This window comes from Ornithodoros turicata, chromosome 4 (genome assembly GCF_037126465.1).
Source record: "Ornithodoros turicata isolate Travis chromosome 4, ASM3712646v1, whole genome shotgun sequence".
Taxonomy (NCBI): Eukaryota; Metazoa; Arthropoda; class Arachnida; order Ixodida; family Argasidae; genus Ornithodoros; species Ornithodoros turicata.
In genome coordinates, this window is record NC_088204.1 from 4,142,621 (window position 1) to 4,161,667 (window position 19,047).

The following is a 19,047-nucleotide window of genomic DNA, read 5'->3' on the forward strand; positions in this document are numbered from 1 at the left end:
AAACATACACCGGGTAAATTTTGCCTCATTCGGTTTTAATCGAAAAACATCGAATACAGAAGTACATTCCAGGACACGACAGAGATAAATTGGTGCACGTGCCCAGCAAGTTGTTGACGCATATGAGAAAACCACACAGAAATGCGATGGTTGTGAAACATGTCCGTTTACTATTTCGTTAGCCGTAAAACGCCATCGCAGCGAATAATGCCACGTTGATTGACCGTCCTGCGGAAATTACACGTGATTTCCATTCGCCGATAACCGTCGGGTAGACTGTGTACACGCCAGGAAAATCATCGAAAAACGCCGATTTCGTGGAAATCAATAAACGTCGTAAAAACATACACCGAATCCGCCCAAAAATAAAAACGGAAAACGCGGAGCCCTACTTATTGCTGAAGTCCATCTACCAGAAGTTAAAAACCGCGTGAGAACTGTACGACCGTGGTTCTGCGCGTTTCACTACGATTTAGAGAAGCGAAAGGATTAAAGGAGCAGTGAATGCCTCCCTTTAAAAAGTTTGTTTTTTGGCTGCGGTGGATTGTGCAGCAAAATACTACGCGTTCCCGTACAAAAACAACGGTTGTAGCTGACATGTGACGGGCGCGCGAGATCTATGATCAGTACACTCTCCAGACTAATCCCATGAAATCCTTCAGGGGTCCTGTAACAGAATGCTAGTATGCTAGTGCTAGTGTGCCAGTATATTGAAACAGTAGTGAAATTGTGTCGAACCCGTACTATACAAGTTTACTTGGTCATGTTAGATATCCTGATCATTATGTGCCAAATGGTTGCTGTTTAGTGTATTCGTCCTTGGTTTTCAGCAATAGCTTCATCGCTCTACTTACCTGTTTCTTGTTACAGCTGAACGAGTAGGGCCGGTTTCACTTCTTGACGTTTTCCGTATTTTTGGCGGACCCGAAACGGACTCATTGGAACCTAAGGGGCTTGATTGCCCTTAGGTTCTATTTTTGAAGCGAACGGACAAGAAAGGTGTTAGTGTGAAATAGGGGGGGGGGGTATGTTCATTGAAAAAAGAAAGGGAAACAATAGTCAGGCGTAGGCGGACTTGCTATTCCTTGCTAATGTTTATAACTGAATGTGCCTACGTTATGGCTGATATTCCCGTGGCAGCGATGACAATGTAAATTGGTAAAATAACCTAAGATATAATACAGTCTTGTAGTCCCAGTGTGCGTTGTATTGCCGTTAGGTAATAGTTGTTCATGACTATAGCGTTAAGGTAAGTTGGATAAACTTTATCAATGTCATCGTTGTCACAGGAATATCAGTCATAAGGTAGGCACATTCAGTTATAAACATCATGTTTATAATAAGGACAATCCATCTATCCATTATCTCTTAGCGTTTAAATCGTTTAAATGGTCTCTTACCCCAAGCTGCATGTCGTACTTTTCTTAAAGGTTAATTCTATGTGTTGGGATTGTACTTGTAACCTCATTTGATGTTCAGAGCACTTGATGTAAGTCTGCTTTGTTGTCATGGTCTACTGACTTGCTGACTGCGGATTGCATCACAGGCTTGACCCAGCAATCCTTTTAATTGCATTGTACGCAATTCTACTGTTGCAAACAAAGACGACTTCTTTTTCCACAACTTGCACCTCTGTCACATGGGCAGTCTTCAATGATGATTGGAACCAATGGCCAAAGAACGCGCGCGTGATGGCGCTGCCCTCATATTCAGGGTCGGTTGGTTTCAAAGGTGATTGAAGGCTGCTCATGTTACAAGGCTATTACAATCATACACTCAACCAAACGCAGTGAACACTAGAAGCTTAAAAGGCAGCGAACATCATTAGCTAAATGAACTAGCCACAGTCACTAGAAGTTCGCGTAGGTGATTAAGTTTTCGACGAAAGCCAAGGCCACATCGTAGCAAAACTGGTACTGGACCTGTAAAGGAAGAACCCATGAGTTTTCGTGACATTTTGACATATTTCGTCACCTTTCTTACGCTAACATTGCCCCAAGACAAAGAAAAGCGCTGTTGGGCCTGTTCTCTCGGTAACAGTTCTTGTAACATCAGAGCGAGGCGTCAAGTAGAATGATAAACTCAGGCAACGTCTGCGACCTCTGCTTTACGATATTATATCCCCCTAAATAAATATTACCAGCTCTCGCACGAACTCTGTTCGACTTCTTCGAATGGTCTGCACGCTTTGAAAGACATCCACAATTCGTTTTGTCTTCATTCGTTTCCAGATGATACTCGAAGCGCAGAAGAGTCCACTCGCAAGACATCCGTCCCTGCATAACACGTACGTAAGGTGAGTTATCATTATAACGATAATCCCAGCGGGATTCCCGATAGGGAACTCACGTGCACTGAATGACAAGCACAGTGTTGGGCGATCGAGTCTGCCAGTCCTCTACTTGCTGAATGAGGTTCAATATGACTTCACAAGATGGCGGCACAGGGGTCGATCGCGGCCAACATTGCAGGTGGAACTGGCGCACTGCTCTTGAAGGTTGCTGGAACCACTCATCGATTATTTAAATATTATGTTACTTCCTTACACCGAAAAGGAAAACAACAGGTCCATTACCTCATTCTGCTCAACCCTAAAGGTTCGCACGACGATACCAGAGTTTACCGTCGTCGCTGTGTTGCAGACTGAGCAGCCATAGTTTCTCAGAGTCTGGTGAACTTCCGGCCAGAACTGGGGGCAGTTCTACAGCAATATTTAAGATAGAAACCTATTATAATATGCAATACCTAGTGTGTCCTTCCACACCTTATCTGCCGGATGCAAGTTGTCTAAAGTGACGATGGTTGTCGTCTTGCTCGTCGAGACCATCCGCCAAAAGTCCCCGACCGTGTCAGGTCTCGGGAACTGAGTCACCAGGAACGCGTTGCGGCGTCTGTAACCCTGAAAAATAGTCTCAGTGATTATTCCGAAACAAAAGAGATTTCCTACTGGACGAGGTAGTCTTACATCAACATAGACGGCGTTGATGTAGTCCGTACGACCAGAACCTTGCGGAGGGCACAGGAGGAATCGTTTGGAGTCGCCTGTAAAAATCCACAGCGAATCTTAAAGGAAGGCATGTGAAGATTTTTCAATAATGCTGTCTGTGTCAGAACCGAGGAATTGTACAAAGGTTCAAGTTTAGTTCAGCAGTCGCTTAACCCGGTTATAACGCGATTTAGAAGAGTCATAAACGGGAATACAGTAGGTGTACGGGATTATACAAACAAACGCGTGGTATGGGATTCAATAGCCCACAAGGTTATAGGGACCTTTATCGACATGCTTCAGTGCTCCGTCACGGACCACGGATTTTACCTGCCAGAACGTCACGTCTTTGATTTTTCCCGACGTTTTCGTAGCTGAGGGCGCTGTTGTAGGTTTCGTTACGTCGATATATTGGTCTGTTGAGTTCCTGCAACAGGGAGGATTAAGGAAACCTTTAATGTACTCGTAGGCACGGATATTCAACACTTAATTCCGCTTATAACGATGTGATCCTGACCTCAAACTCCTCTTCAATTATGCTTTTCCTCGAAGCACTATTTGGAACTCTGAGTTCCTGCACTCGCTTCCTGAAGTCTGTGACGCTTATCGAATGCCATGTTTTACAGAGGACCTCGATCGCACGGTGCGCAAAGGCGTACTGGTCCTATTCGAGAGACAGAGGGACGATGATGACTGAGGTCTCTGTTATACTCAGTCTAAGTCGTCGTAGCCCTACCAATGACTCAACTAAGTTGACCCGACATTGTCGCATAGCATTTAAGTGAGAGAAGACGTCCAACTGCTTCTGCGCTTCTGCTTGGTCTAGCACGCTGTCCATTAGAATGAAAGTACCGGTTGCACCAGTGCCTGTACTGCAATACATAATGGGGACTCAAGAACGGAATATTATGTAGATATTGTCCAATTTATATCAATAACTCACCTGCAGTGGACGATGATTGGAGAGTCTTCATGATGAAAGCCCCTTACCCGTGTCATAAATGAACATGTGGCATCCAGAGAAGTGGGAACACCATGATCGGCCCAACTGGTGAAGTGGAACTGCAGGAGATGTCGGCACTTCTCTTCCTACAGTGAAGCAACCGTGAAGCGCTGTCCGTATGGGTTATGTACTAGTGGGTACGCGACCATTTTAGTTGTTACATTCTTCTACTTGCCCGTGACATAGCGAACTCTCTTATAACGAAGTCATCCGTGGTGTCGGTGTGATGGAGCCTGACTTCAATATCGCCGTATTGCTCCACTGATGCTGGCCAATACTTGACGCAATTTACCTATGTTGTAGACAACAACAAGACCTACATGAATGGCGATGATCAGGTGATTCCTCGCAACACCGCTACGTCGTAAGAAATATTGATGAGCTATGCATTATCAGGAAGAAGTGTTTGATATATTGAATACCACCAGACTGGTAAGCATGACGATCTTGCAGCTACCAGATTCCCACACCATGCGCCAGAAGTCGGTGACCGTTGCGAGAGTTGGACCTTAGAATGATTAGAGTATCTTGTCCAGCATAACTGTACACGACACAAATATATATTGCGTGAACTATACAATTAGTAATACGATGGTATGGTCCGCATATAACGATCCGTGTGGAATAATTGAGGAACACGAAATAAACCTGAATGGCAGTCACAAAAATTCTGACCCACCTTGTGTTGCAATGTACCTTCTATCGTTATTGTAACCCTAAAAAAAGAAGCCATTCACTGACACAACGTTTCCATGAAATGTAAAGCTGAATACTCACAGTAACATAATTTGCGTTGATATAATCCGACCAACCGTCTGGGTGCTTTGACAAAATAACGCGCGAATGGTCGTCTGGAAAGTAAGGTAAATTTCGTACTATATGTGAGCGTTCTTTATCGGAAGATACTTATTGAGTTGTTTTCAATGCTGTCTTCAGGACACATGGCAGACTCACATGGCAGAATGTTCCCATATCGATTCTTATCTATGTTTTCTGGCCTTTCTGCAACTTCGCACGGATGCAGCCCACACGAGTCAATAGCCTGCCAAGAGTGTGCCATAAAACTTGCTATGTATCCACATTTATATGTGTACCCGGCATACCATGTACTCCTCCTTGAGCGTGCCGTTTGCCTCAGCGTTGAAGACATGCGTCAGAAATTGTTGATCCGATATCAACGCTGCATTCCTTCCTTTGCTCTGCGGTGTATTCATGACGACGTACTCTTCTGCGTCCGGGGCATAGTGCACATAACCTGCAGATTGTTAAATGGTTGCTGAGTGTGAGGTGTGAGTGTGTGTTGATTATGTTGAGGTGCAAACGGCAGAGCATCTGGTAGCACTTCTCAAGGTACGAGTTATTTGAAGCTTGTGTAACTCATTGCGTAGAAGGCAAGGGCGACAGACTGCGCATTCACACTAGGAATATCTTGTAGAATGTCTCCGAAAGACAGTGTTTCAGGTCTCGCTCACTACATCGTTCGCCTCACTCCTTATTTTATTACTTTCAAGTTAAGTAAAGTTGTGTTAGTTGCTAAAAGCAAAAGTCATACCTGCAGAGGGTATGTCCAGAACCTCATTCATGGCAAAAGGTGCTAGTGTAGTTTTCAGTTCAGCGGACATGTTTCGCCTGCGTCTGCTGGACATGGAGAACAGGCGGTGAAAACACTTCAGAGTGGTGTTGTAGTCATGCGCAGAACTACATTAGTCAATTCTTACCTGTGGTAGTATAACGCCGTTGCTGAAATGGCTAATATGAGAAGAACGCTGACCACTACTGCCACGATGGTTTCTCTGTCTGGCCTAGGGCTGACTGCAGTAGAAAAGGGAAGATAAACTATGTGGAATGGAGTAAGGATCAGCACGTCCCACTGAACGATGAAACATTTCTCTATTCTGATTCCTCTATGTTGAACATAGCTAATACATCGAATCGCATTCAGTCATAGAGTTTCAGTCATTGGATTCATTCATGCATTGGATGCATTCAGTCAGTGGATTTGCATGATGAACCCGTACGTACCTGATGGTATGGTGCTGACCTCTTTGCACTCAGCAGGTCCAAAACCTGCACTTGTGCTTGCTTGTATGCACACATTGTAACTGGAACCCGGGAACAGGGACTTCAGGTCATGCCATAGGATGGAGGTATTCAGCAAGACAGGAGAGTAAGGACGACTTGCATTCAGCAGCTCCGCGTTGTATGAGTGCACCAACGATATGTTCAGCTGCAGGCAAGTTACAATAGATTGCAATAGATACAGCACGATTGTCAGAAGGGCTCCTGTGTGATCTCTAAACATTCATCTTCGTCATCCTTCACCATCTTCTCCCCCTAAAGCAATGGGACAGGGTGCTGCCTCAGCGGCGAAGCATCCCACTACATCATTATTGCTTATTTGTTGTTGTTGTTGTTGTCACCCTCAAAATCATCTACAATACTTTAAGCTTATAGGTGAGTAACGCACGTGCGCTTTCGGTAGCACGGTGTCCACTTTAAACGTTTATTACACTGTACGGACGGTTTGCTCATTATTGCTTTATTACATGTCTACTCTTAGGAATCTCCTGCTACAGTGGTGACTTTTCTGTTAGATTAAAGGCACCTATAGAAGGTTGTGAGATGGGGTAGTTCGCACATATTCAATTTGAGTCTAAATAGCTACATTCACAAGGGACTAGCAAGACGCAGACAACACCACACATAGCTAAAACTCTCAACTATCAGACATTCACTCTTTACACATGTATATGTAAATGCACAATGAACTGCTCTCGTCACCTCTAGGGTTTGTAGTTTTCGGCATTTTCATTCAAACTAATTCGCGGGGTGTTTATGGGCATATGATTCAGGAAAAATCAGATTCTTTCGGCATCTATATTCAGCCCCGAAAATAAATGCCCGAATGCGGGCATCTGTTCAGTACTCCACTTAGGTCTTGGTGTCTTGAGCGTGTTTTAACGGGCTTAAGAAACGAAAACAAGGGTCAGTCTAAGTGGTTACTGGAGGGGTGTAGAGAGGAGTTCAAAGAGTACAAAGTCGAGCTAGAAGGATAGGCAGTGAGTGATCGGCTTTTGGATCTGTTTGCGATTTCCGAACATTCCCTGCCAGTAGTAAGTGACAGACAGGGACTGCAGTCAACACTACAAGGCCTCTAGACACGATTAATGAGTAATTAGAGCTAATTGGGAACCCCCACAGTAATTAGCATCATCCAGTGAGTCATCACATGAATTGGGGAGCATCTAACTCGTGTCCAGACCACCCTGTGTGTTGGTGGCAACCTGTGTTCATAAAAAAGGAAAAAAAAATAGATAGATATATAGTGGAGAGATGAGTTTAGTCGAAGATAAACGATGCCATCTTGAAGAAACTGGTCCGACACGGCCGCTGGCCATCGCTGGGCGACAGAGCACAGAGGCAGGTTGGAAAGCATCACACCAGGTGGCGCCACCGTCTGGACATCCTGTGACGTCAGCTGTGACGTCACCATGGCATGAGATAAACTGATGTTCTGAGGCTGGAACAACATAGAGGGGACAGATACACACAAAGCCTCAAATTGCCTAAGAAATCAACGATGAAAGATGAAAGTCACTGAAAAGGTTAGCCAGCTGTAGGGATCGAACCCACATCTGAACGAACTGAACGAACATCTGAACGAACCCACATCGGCAATCCAGAAGATGTGGGTTCGATCCCTACAGCTGGCTAACCTTTTCAGTGACTTTCATCTTTCATCGTTGATTTCTTAGGCAATTTGAGGCTTTGTGTGTATCTGTCCCCTCTATGTTGTTCCAGCCTCAGAACATCAGTTTATCTCTTGTTCAACAGGTGCCGCTTGCGTCGATTTCCGTCGTATGAATGTGTGTATGAGTGAGCAAAAATGTAAGAGTGAAAGGAGGGTGAGTGAGAGTGAGTGGCTGGTTTGTCGTCCCTTCAGATGACGCACCCCGAAAGTCGCTGGAGAGGCGTGTTAGCTTAGCTCAATTGGTAGAGCCCTGGACCGGCAATCCAGAAGATGTGGGTTCGATCCCTACAGCTGGCTAACCTTTTTAGTGACTTTCATCTTTCACCATGGCATGTCTGGGCAGGTTAGGACAGCTCTGGACATGCAAAGAGAAAAACACTCATATAATACAGAGGAATGCAAACTGCTGTGAAAGCAAGAGTAAATATGCTAACAAGGGACACAATCAATAGCTATCAACAAAAGGAATCGGGCACAGAAGCAAAACAGCACACCACAACAACAGTCACGGGGAGCGAAGAACGATGCGACTGCTCCATACGACAGCCAGGTACAGAACTGACTCGGAATGCTTTTTTCTCCTCTATAAAGCTACTCATCTGCATGAGAGGGGGGAGAGGAGGCAACTGAGGGGTGTAGTCACGTTCCGGTATCTTCACATTTATTCTTTGATTCACAGTAACGTGGTTGAAAGGGGCGATCTGTCTCGTCCTTTGTTCACTGCGTCACAACTGTCAGCAGTATGTACTAACATGCCCGGTCCTTGTTACAATGATGCGTCTAGCTTTGTATTTTTTGGACGTGAAAGATTCATGTTGACCATTTATGTCTTGACGATGATGCTAGCTCTACCCTGAATGGGAATAGCACTCGAACGATTCTTAATAATATTGGGATTAAATTAGTTCAGAAAGTAACCACAAGAGGGACAGATACATGACTTTATAGAGGAGAAAAAACATTGAGATTCAGTTCTGTGCCTGGCTGTCGGATGGAATGGATGCACCGTTCTGCACTCCTCGTGGCTGTCATTGTGGTGGACTGATTTGTTGTGTAAGTAATTCTTTTGCACGTGGTAACTTTGTCCCCGCTTTCCCATTTTCATGCCCATGCATGTCAGCGCTGGTTGCTGTTGTACCTGTAAGGGCATCCCTGCCATTTTCTTCTGCCTTGGGAACGAGAGTAGCGCTGGCGTGATTCTTAATAATGTTGTCATAAAATTAGTTGAGAAAGTAACCGCTAGGGGGGTGCAGATGCGTGACTTTCTAGAGGTTAAAAAAGCATTCCGAGTCAGTTCTGTGCCTGGCTGTGGGATGGCGCAGTCGCATCGTTCTGCGCTCTCCATTGTGGTGGGCTGTTTTGCTTCTGTGCCTGATTCCTTTTGTTGACAGCTATTGATCGTGTCCCTTGTTAGCTTATTTACTGTTGTTTTCACAGCAGTTTGCATTCCTTTGTATTATGAGTGTCTTTCTTCTTGCATGTCCGGAACTGCCCTAACCTGCCCAGACATGCCATGATAATGTCACAGCTGATGTCACAGGATGTGGGGAACTGGTGGTCACAAGCACAGTAGCGCCACCTAGTGGCTTTCCAACCTGCCTCTGTGCTCCGTCGCCCAGCGATGGTCAGCGGCCGTTCCGGACCGCTTTCTTCAAGATGGCGTCGTTAATCTTCAACTGAACTCCTTCTATCCACTCTAGTTTTATCTTTTTTTTCATTTATATGGACACAGGTTGCCGCCAAGACACAGAGTGGTCTAGACACGAGTTAGATGCTCTCCAATTCACGTGATAACTCACTGGATGATGATGATTACTGTGGGGGTTCAAAGTTAGCTCTCATTGATAATTAAACGTGTCTAGAGGCCTTGTAGTGTTGATGGCAGCCTGTGTCCGTCACTTACTACTCTTGACAATAACAGACCTCACAACCAGGTCATCCTTCTATGTATGACGTGTTCCGAAACATGTTCCGAAATATGGGCGCTGTCTGAAGATAATAGTGAGCATCAGTGCATCGTACGCCATCGTCTGAGCGTGCGCAAGGAATAGCTTGGTGGATCTGCGCACTGCGCGAAGCTCCCTTTATGTTTTGCGCGTCCGCGGGGCCTTCAACGCTATCCCTTACGTACGCAAAGGCGATAGCGTACGATGCACTAAAGCTCTCTAATGTCAGGCTCTACCTACGGTCCACAGGTGGGGCATTCCAGCGAGGATTTCCCTTTCCCATTGGAAGGGTCGCAGCTGGCATGGCACTGCGTATTCGGATTTGTTTCAGAGCATTCCAAATAAAAAAAAAAGAATCATTGGAAGGGGGGGGGGTGTTTTTTCGGCATATTTTGGCAAATTCCGAAAACCACAAACCCTACATGATGTCGTCCCACACGACTTTTTTAACCATCTGGTATGTAGTGCTGTGCAGTGAACTCCCAGTATGGTATGTAGATTCTTGTTCCGGTCTTTCGTAAAGATCAATCGAAGGACGCGTCACTTGCCCTGTACTGCTTGATAACTCCATTCTTGCGCAGCGGCTCCTTCCATTCTACCCTGATACTATGCTCTGTTCTGTCTGTGGCAGACAATTCTCTCGGTGGATCGGGAACTATAATGCAAGTCCGCTCCCCTCCTGGAAATAGAAGAAAGGATTTCATTGAGTTCTCAGCGCGCTTCTAATGAGATTCAGTGATGAATCAGACGGAAAATTCGTTCAATGTGTACAAGCCCAGTATTGCTCATTGAGGGAATTGGGAGTTTTGCAGAGAAGCTGCCTTCGCGACATGGTGCTCCGCCATGTTGTGTGGCGAAGACAACACCCAGGGAATAGTGCATCAGTCTCATCTCATCATAATTTTGTGTCTGCGTGTGTGTCCCCGTCCGCGTTGCAAAACAAAGAAAAAACAAACTAACAAAAATCACGTGATTTGAAATCCTTGCGAATAATTCCTCAAAAGTATAAGTGTCGTGGTAACTTGGTATGACTCTTCTTACTTGTGAATATTGTTTTTGCAACGCATGTAACATATTGCAGCGCACACGCGCTGGCGCTAGACTAGAGTCACTGAAGACCTTGACGGTAGACCTCGTGTCTAAACACAACGGTTGTCGAGGAAAGGTAGGTCTTTAGTAGGCTGTCCAACTTTCCTAGAGTCATGGAAGTATATAGTTGCTGGAAATCGTACCTCATCGATCGAATCCAGGCGTTGCTGTAAAGGTCGAACAACCTGTCCAGGTATCTAGTAAGGTCGAACAGCGTGGGAATGTTCATACTGAAGTATATTCCACGTTCATGGAAATAATTCGAAACATGGAAAAAGTTCGAATGACACAGAAAAGCGAGACAGGGAACAACCTTGTCCTAATTGGAAATCAGGTAGGGGTCATACCGCGTCAGCATATCCTATCCTAATCGTAGTACCCCATGTACAACGTATTGCCAGGAGTTTCTGATACGACAGCCTTGAACGCCGTGAAGATATTATAATTCCTTTGTCACCCTTCAAAGCTTGAGAGAGTTGACTAGGTGGGCCAGGCGCTTAAGCAGAAAATTAAGTGCACTGGATCAGTCAGTACTTGGAATATACTGTATTACTGTATACTTGGAGTATACTATACCGAGATGGAAAAGGGACGTGGAAGCTGTTTGCAGAGTCATTTTCAGAGCGGTATCGTGCTGAATGTAACTGCCGCAATTCTTTTGTTTGCCGTTCCATTCAGAACACGAGGACTCGGGATTGCAGATGTCGCATACCCGCTACAAGTCCACTGTAGCGGACACGAAAGCGGGAATAGAAATAAACTGCATTCGATAGAGATAGGACAGGCCGAACTGACGTTGCGACCGCATTAGAAGACAGAGCTGATAAACTCAACATTTCACACTTCCTCGTTCGAGCCCTGGCCATTTGAGGATTAAAAACTGTTCCCCAGTTCTTCCTTACAGCAGACTATCTTCGGCACTGAAAGTATAAAAGGACAGCGCTAGCGGTCCTCACCAGCACTTGGTGTAGTCACAGTAATCTCGTTGCTTGGCTTGCTCCATTGGTCAACGAGCTTGTTCTTGGCAGTCACCTATACATGTGTTGGAATAACAAAAATAAAAATAAAAGAGAAGTGGACTGGGTACCCCTCGTGAGCTAAAGACTAAGAAATATCTACTCACAAAAACGTGGTATGTAGCGTTAAGCGCGACAGCGTGGATGACGAAACACTGCCGTCCGGAGCGGATTGTCGCATTACAGTACGCCTGTGCAGGAATCTCGTCAGTGATGAACTCTGGATGTTCTGACGTCCTGTAGTATACACGATAACGCTGTAACTTTCCCGTAAGCGGTTCCGGTGGAAGCCACGAGACGGCGATCGATGTGCACGATACGCTGTGCGACGTCAGGTTCGTCGGCGCGTTGGGCACTGAAACGGAACACGTGATTGGTCAGCGTAATCGGTACTCTTCGGCCGTTCCAGTGTCAGTTCGTCGTACCGGAGGGCCTTGTCATGAATACTGCGTAGACTGCAGGCCCGTCCCCTGCTGCTACTTTTCCAGGAGCTGGACACAGAGCGGCAGACAAGCACACAATAATCATTAAGTACATATTCTTTCAGTATATCGTATCTTTTTCGTAGTACCCCATGTACAACGTATTGCCAGGAGTTTCTGATACGACATATCCTCGAACTCCCTGAAGATATTATAGCCCTGACAGCACTGAAGATATTGTAATTCCTTTGTCACCCTTCAAAGCTTGAGAGAGTTGACTAGGTGGGCCAGGTGCTGAAGCAGAAAATTATGTGCATTGGATCAGTCAGTACTTGGAAACTATAGTGAGATGGACAAGAGATGTGGCAGCTGTTTGCAGAGTCATTTTCAGAGCGGTATCGTGTTGAACGTAACTGCCGCAATTCTTTTGTTTGCCGCTCCATTCAGAACACGGTGACTCGGGATTGCAGATGTCGCATACCGCTACAAGTCCACTGTAGCGGACACGAAAGCGGGAATAGGAATACACCGCATTCGATAGAGATAGGACAGGCTGAACTGACATCGCGACCGCATTAGAAGACAGAGCACAAGACACATTCTGCTGATGAACTCAACATTTCACACTTCCTCGCTCGAGCCCTGGCCATTTGAGGATTAAAAACTGTTCCCCAGTTCTTCCTTACAGCAGGCTATCTTCGGCACTGAAAGGATAAAAGGACAAGTGATAACGGTCCTCACCAGCACTTTGTGTTGTCACAGTAATCTCGTTGCTTGGCTTGCTCCATTGGTCAACGAGCTCGTTCTTGGCAGTCACCTATACGTGTGTTGGAATAACAAAAATAAAAATAAAAGAGACGTGGATTGAGTGCCCCTCGTGAGCTACAGACTAAGAAATATCTACTCACAAAAATGTGGTATGTAGTATTAGGCGCGACATTGTGGATGACGAAACACTGCCGTTCGGAGCGGATTGTCGCATTACAGTATGCTTGTGCAGGAATCTCGTCAGTGATGAACTCTGCATGTTCTGACGTCCTGTAGTATACACGATAACGCTGTAACTTTCCCGTAAGCGGTTCCGGTGGAAGCCACGAGACGGCGATCGATGTGCACGATACGCTGTGCCACGTCAGGTTCGTCGGCGCGTTAGGCACTGAAACGGAAGACATGATTGGTCAGCGTAATCGGTACTCTTCGGCCGTTCCAGTGTCAGTTCGTCGTACCGGAGGGCCTTGTCATGAATACTGCGTAGACTGCAGGCCCGTACCCTGCTGTGTTCCATGCGGACAGCTCAAAGGTGTAGTTGGTAAAGGGACTGAGTCGGTTGAAGGTGATAGATTTCATCGTGGTGGTCCGCTCTAGTATTCCCTGCGGTGCTTTCCTTCTCCTCGGCTTTAGCTTGTAGCCCTTAATGGCGCCGTGACTAAGAGCACAGTCCGGTTCTTTCCACGTGATCGTAGCGCCCGCGTCAGAGACGTTGTGGACGTTTACGTCTCCGGGGGCAGCTTCCGGTGCTGGAAACAACAAAATATCAGAAGTAACAGCGTTACTGTATAGCGACATGTTATTAGCTAGGGTGACAGCTGCGAGACGCTACCTTCGTCAGGTGTCGTTACTTTTATAGTCGTCCATTGTCCATCAGCGACAGTGCGTGCTCTCACACGAATACTGTACTCGGCATCAGGCATCAACGAGACATTGCGTGCCGTCTGGTTTCCGGATATAATGAACATCAGGTGTTCAGGCGGAGATCTTGTACAATGGAGCAGACGTTTCGGCTCCAGACCCAGTTGATATCCTCGTATGATACCGTTACGTATTTCGGGTGGCGTCCAGGACACTGTGTACAGCTTTGATGCCACACGGATGGCGACCAGGTTCTCAACTTTTCCAGGAGCTGGACACAGAGCGGCAGACAAGCACACAATAATCATTAAGTACATGTATACACATATTCTTTCAGTATCAGTGGTCCTCACCTTGTTCGGCTGATGTGACATGGACCGTCGGAGACCATTCGCTCGTCGTGTTTTGTCCGGTGACTGTTCTCAGCTCTATGGTGTAAAGTGTGTACGGCGCAGTGCGGAACGAGTACCTTTCTGTATTTTGATCGTTTCGATGGATACTTTGGTTGATGCGGATTTCGGTACTGGCAGTGGAACATTGCCACGTGATCGCATCAGGAATCTGATGAAACGATGATAAGCGTCTTTTGGAATCGTCCAATTGGTTTCGATCATTGTCGACAGCCAAGGAAATGGTACTCCGTACACTGTCGACACTGCTCTTATTGTTCGTGCGCCGTAATTTCTGAAGCCCAACTGATAAACCATCTGCGAATACCTACCTTCCATGTGACGACCATGTATCCTTGGGCGTGTCCATTGACCGATACGTTCTGAGGGGGCACTTGGGGACCTTGGTTAGAAATGACATCGTGACATCAATCAACGTGAATGTGAGGTCAAGCCTGCACATGCAGCATATATTTCTATTAGGTCATCGAAGTGACTTTGGCTCAGACGCGTAGGCTGTCTTGAATGCTTTGAGAGGGAGAGGTGTATTTATTAACACAGAAATTAATGCCCACATGTCTTCTGCTTCTGACGAAATGTTGCGCAATCTCACAAAATTTTAAGGGGCCTCCTTAAGATTTTGAGGGTGTAAGTGGGGTCTGGATAAATCACTGGTCACCGCATAATGACTATCTTTACTTACTTCCACATGGCGTCGTAGCAGTTTTCTCTGGAGCTCGTTCTTTATTAATGTGCCCGTCCCAATCTTTTACCAGAACGCGGACCATGTAACGGGTGTCAGGCCGAAGACCCGTTATGTTATAGTACACAGTGGTTCCTTGAGTGCCCGTAGCCGATAGCGAGCCGATTTTCCACCTTGAAGTTCCATCTTCCTGGAAAATCGAGGGTGTATTGATCGATAATGTACGACAGGTAGTCTCTTACCTTGGATTGGACGATGTAAGATTCTGGATTCCCCACACCGTAGTCCTGCTGAGGGTCCCATTTGTTCCACCGCACTTGCAGGACCGTGGCGCGAAGGGGGGACAGATGAATGGTCTTGAGCACGGGGTACGCTGCAAAAACGTCCCCCCTTTTTGTATGTCACGCACAAGCAGGTCTCTGGTCAACGGCACCGGTATTGCGTCAATTTCCGTCTCAATGTAGGCTCCTGTGGTCTACCGAGTGGATCGCATGCCTGAGTTGAGGGGCAGGGGTGATACTGAGTGGTCATCTTGCCGTATCAGTGGAAACTTGCTCACACACAAAAAAAAGTAAAAAGAAGTCGTGGATGTTTGCTAGAATCCCAAGCGCATATGTTCTCAGACTTTTGGGGCCCAAGTGCGGAAGTAGTGCGGTGTTTATCACGTGGAATAGCGAAGCATTGTGGGTATATGGACACACATACCACTAGTTTGGAAATGCTCGTAGAAGCGATACACTATACGGAGTACACCAGACGCACGTGAAAGTAGGTTAGGAGCGGGTGTGTAGCCCTCCGCGTCGCAGGAAGGCGAGAAGCTCCTTCCGAAGGACACGTCGTCTTTCTGCGAGCTGCCTATGGGATAGACAATGTCTACTATAAGGCGGGTTCTGTGACCTCCTTACACACCGAGGCATCGTGTGCCACTCTTGCTAGTAAGCCATCGCATTGCATGAACATGCGCGTACAGTTACTATATATGGCAGTAGCATTATATTTCCATCTCTAGCATTAGCAGCGCAGTCGTGTTGAGATTCTTCGCCAAATGTTGTATCGCTGCAGTTCGCGGGTAATACTGGGTGCCAAGTACTGGAGGAGTCAAGGACAACGAAACCCGAAGGACCGTTCATTCCAGTAATCTATCAGGGTGCAACGCGTACGCAGGGAGCACTGGGACTTTCTGAAATCGTCTATTGCGATGTAATACGATATAGAAATATGAAAGGAAGTTCCTCAGGACGAGAGCCGCCGATATTTTGAACAGAGGCCGTCCTTCTTCTGGGGTAAGGAAGTATGAAGGGAAGTGCTTCAAGACGAGAGCGACCAAGATTTCGAACATAGTGTGTTCTTCTTCTTCTACCCGTCTAATATGGAAATATGTTCGGGGCGTCACTTACAGTTGTCGCAGTATGGCGGTTGGCGATACCCAGCGCGGCACCTGTCATCCGTGCAGTGGCCCCACTGTGGATGACAAGACTGACCATCCGCGCAACTACAGTTGTGACGCAAGCTGCAGCCTGCGCCGTACGTTCCAGGAGGGCATCCTGTTGGAATTATACGATATTAAACCGAGGACATTGAGCCTACGAGAAACTGCCGTTCTTCACCCACTTTCATTGCAGTCTTTCCCCGTGTAACCAGGAAAGCAGGAACAGCCATAAGGATCAGGACGACAAAACAGGAGTCCGGCGCAGTTGAGTCGACTGCGTTCCAGAACGCGGCAGTCGTGCTGACATTCTTCGCCGAATGTCGTGGCGTTGCAATCTGCGGACGAGCACTAGTACTGAGTGCCAAGTACTGGTATCCGTGAAACGTGTTACGTACGACTTTCGCAGAGTCTTCCTTTGAACCCAGCTGGACAGACGCACACACCCGTGATGTCGTGGCAGATACCTCCATTCCTGCACGGTGGACATTGTCCGGAACAACTGTCTCCGAATCGGTCACCAGGGCACGCTGCCGAAACGTGACACCAAAGTGAATGAGTCTTTGCTATGCGCTTGGAAGTGTCATGGACACGATTTTCGTTGTCCAATAAAGCCGTCGCAAGCTAAAAAACTGGACACAAGTGTTATCTGACCATAACATGCACGGTCGCGCGCGAGAAAATGCCCACAGCGAATTTGGATTAACCTAACAATAAATCAACCAACAGCGGGCTGTTCCGTCGTGTCCGCCCTGCTAAGCCTAACGGCCGCTAAAAATGTTTCGTTCGCTAAAACGACTCGGACACACATCGAAAACAAACCCGTGGAGTGGTTAAATTGTGATGTCGGATTTTTAAACACTGCATGTCATTGTCATCTTACGAAACAATGGAATGGAACAGAATTTTCTTTGTTTCGAGGCCGTAAAATCCTGGGATTTCGCAACGGGGGACCATGATGATGACCAGCTCCGGTGGCGCAGCGGTAACGCGTGCGCTTGGAGACTGGGAGGTCCGCGGTTCGAATCCGCGGGCCGGCTGTGCCGTCTGGGGTTTTTCCTGGGTTTCCCTCAGATGTGTAATAGGCGTATGCCGGCACAGTTCCCCTGAAGTCGGCCCATGGACGCAGCTATCCTCCCCACGAGCGGATTCCGCTCGGTCTTCCACTTCACCCTTTCCTCTGCTCCTCTCCACCACCTTTCCCTTCCCGAGGAACATGCCGCCTAATCAGGCAGGCAGACCTCTCGGGTTCCTCCCAACGACACTCCTCCTCCCCCCCCCCCTCCCCTCGGGACCATGATGAGACAGCGGTGACTCACAGCGGACAATGATCCTAATGATAGCCCGTTGTTGCTTTCTTCTGAGGAAGCCTCTGGTGCCTCTGGTGCTCGCGACGTAGACTCCACCGTCTGCGAGGTCAGCTCGATGAACCCCTTTGACGCCATATTCTACATCCTGTAAGGTGATGTCTGTGCCGTCCTTGGTCCAGATGAAACCTTGGCCGTTGGTGTCGGAGAAGCTGATACGGTCGTCAAGGTTGACGGTTAAGCTTCTCCAGTACATGTCGTCTGCCATATTCGAAACGGAAAGAACGCTATAATATTAGAAGCAGGTAAAATAATGATTCTGAGACCTTAACAAACTGTTTTCAAACGGGATTATACGTGAGTTTCCAGAAATTTCCCTGCCTTTTATGCTGGCGACAGAGGTGACACTGGAGAGGACACTGCCTTCCACTGCGCAGGTGAAGCCTCCTATTCCAAAGCGCGGCTCATATGTCATGTTGTACAACCCTATAGGAACATGATAAAAATGAAACTTGTCGTGGAGCATCACACCACCATGTCCACTTGCCACACAGCATTGTGGTTTTGTTATACTAAAAGAGTATTCCCCCGTTTTGTTCGTTTTGTGCAAAACCACCAGTTTTGAGAAGCCTTCCAACTAATAAAAGAAGTGTAGCAGACGGCGCGCCGCTCCGTGACACAAGTGTTGGCTTGTGACGCAGACGAAGCCAACAGAAGTAATGTAAAAGATTGGGCTTGTTGGTGCAATGACGCTTATTGTAGACAAGGACAGGCAGGAAGAGAAGGCAGACGGGATAGGCGAGCATCGAGAAATGAGCTTCCGTTGAAGCTCACATACTAGCGCCAGCCTCGTCTGCCTTCTTTACCTACCTATCCTTGCCTACAATAAGCGCCTTCACCCAATAAAAGAAGCACACAGCATTACGAGACGCCAATTAGATCTTAGCTTGGCGTGTAGTGCTGGACGTTTCAAACGCTGCGGCTCACCTTCCTTTGTGTCTGTACCATACACAGTTCCATACGCAAGGACGACCCTGAATATAATATGTCTGCTCTCGAGCCCACTGACAAAGCAGAACTGCTCGTGGCTTTCATAAGGCATGTGCTGATAGTTGAGATGAACGGACGTAACGTCCCACAGGTCCTCTGTGGAAAGTGAGCCACCGTCAAGGAAGGTTTCAGTGATATTAGATACCTGTACCTTTCGTTCTTGGTGACACAAATTCGAACCAGTCTCTGTAGCTCTGCAACCTAGTATGTAAGAAAGAAGCATCGTGTGGGCACAGAAATTAGCATAACAAACCAGCCTCCTTAGAATTAGCTCCAGGGTTTCTACAAATGAATGCCTCGAGTTAAGAGCTCCATTAAAGACCGTGAAGC

At 46.9% G+C, this 19,047-nt stretch overlaps 2 protein-coding genes and 2 long non-coding RNA genes across 4 annotated transcripts; all 4 read right to left on the reverse strand.

The window, feature by feature from the left end:
• Positions 1–1,850: 1,850 nt before the first annotated feature.
• Positions 1,851–6,291, reverse strand: LOC135390525 (receptor-type tyrosine-protein phosphatase T-like). Its single transcript, XM_064620220.1, has 19 exons — positions 6,012–6,291; positions 5,708–5,801; positions 5,542–5,627; positions 5,093–5,244; positions 4,944–5,031; positions 4,767–4,840; positions 4,669–4,705; positions 4,412–4,497; positions 4,165–4,281; positions 3,930–4,075; positions 3,723–3,858; positions 3,504–3,650; positions 3,317–3,413; positions 2,966–3,042; positions 2,765–2,899; positions 2,576–2,701; positions 2,350–2,501; positions 2,141–2,276; positions 1,851–1,922 (listed from the first exon to the last, which is right to left on the reverse strand). The coding sequence occupies exons 1-19, from the start codon at positions 6,289–6,291 to the stop codon at positions 1,851–1,853; spliced, it is 2,238 nt and encodes a 745-aa protein (XP_064476290.1).
• Positions 6,292–10,257: 3,966 nt separating this feature from the next.
• On the reverse strand, positions 10,258–11,958 carry LOC135392631 (uncharacterized). The gene is made up of 3 exons (XR_010422184.1): positions 11,899–11,958; positions 11,732–11,807; positions 10,258–10,365 (listed from the first exon to the last, which is right to left on the reverse strand). It is a non-coding gene; the product is annotated as an uncharacterized LOC135392631 (long non-coding RNA).
• A 1,144-nt stretch (positions 11,959–13,102) lies between these two features.
• Positions 13,103–16,551, reverse strand: LOC135390526 (phosphatidylinositol phosphatase PTPRQ-like). Its single transcript, XM_064620221.1, has 10 exons — positions 16,542–16,551; positions 16,332–16,478; positions 15,177–15,307; positions 14,935–15,124; positions 14,564–14,634; positions 14,196–14,403; positions 13,814–14,113; positions 13,440–13,730; positions 13,199–13,369; positions 13,103–13,113 (listed from the first exon to the last, which is right to left on the reverse strand). Exons 1-10 carry the CDS (start codon positions 16,549–16,551, stop codon positions 13,103–13,105), a joined length of 1,530 nt encoding a protein of 509 aa, XP_064476291.1.
• On the reverse strand, positions 16,552–17,725 carry LOC135392632 (uncharacterized). Its single transcript, XR_010422185.1, has 3 exons — positions 17,680–17,725; positions 16,759–16,890; positions 16,552–16,698 (listed from the first exon to the last, which is right to left on the reverse strand). It is a non-coding gene; the product is annotated as an uncharacterized LOC135392632 (long non-coding RNA).
• Positions 17,726–19,047: the final 1,322 nt, after the last annotated feature.

Coding starts and splice junctions, on each gene's coding strand:
- LOC135390526 (XM_064620221.1), bottom strand. Junction 15,125..15,176: donor CTTACATCGTCCAATCCAAG/GTAAGAGACTAC, acceptor TCGATTTTCCAG/GAAGATGGAACTTCAAGGTG. Junction 14,114..14,195: donor TGTCACATCAGCCGAACAAG/GTGAGGACCACT, acceptor CTCTGTGTCCAG/CTCCTGGAAAAGTTGAGAAC.
- LOC135390525 (XM_064620220.1), bottom strand. CDS start 6,291: ATGTTTAGAGATCACACAGGAGCCCTTCTGACAATCGTGCTGTATCTA. Junction 5,628..5,707: donor ACGGCGTTATACTACCACAG/GTAAGAATTGAC, acceptor CTCCATGTCCAG/CAGACGCAGGCGAAACATGT. Junction 3,414..3,503: donor TAATTGAAGAGGAGTTTGAG/GTCAGGATCACA, acceptor TCCCTGTTGCAG/GAACTCAACAGACCAATATA.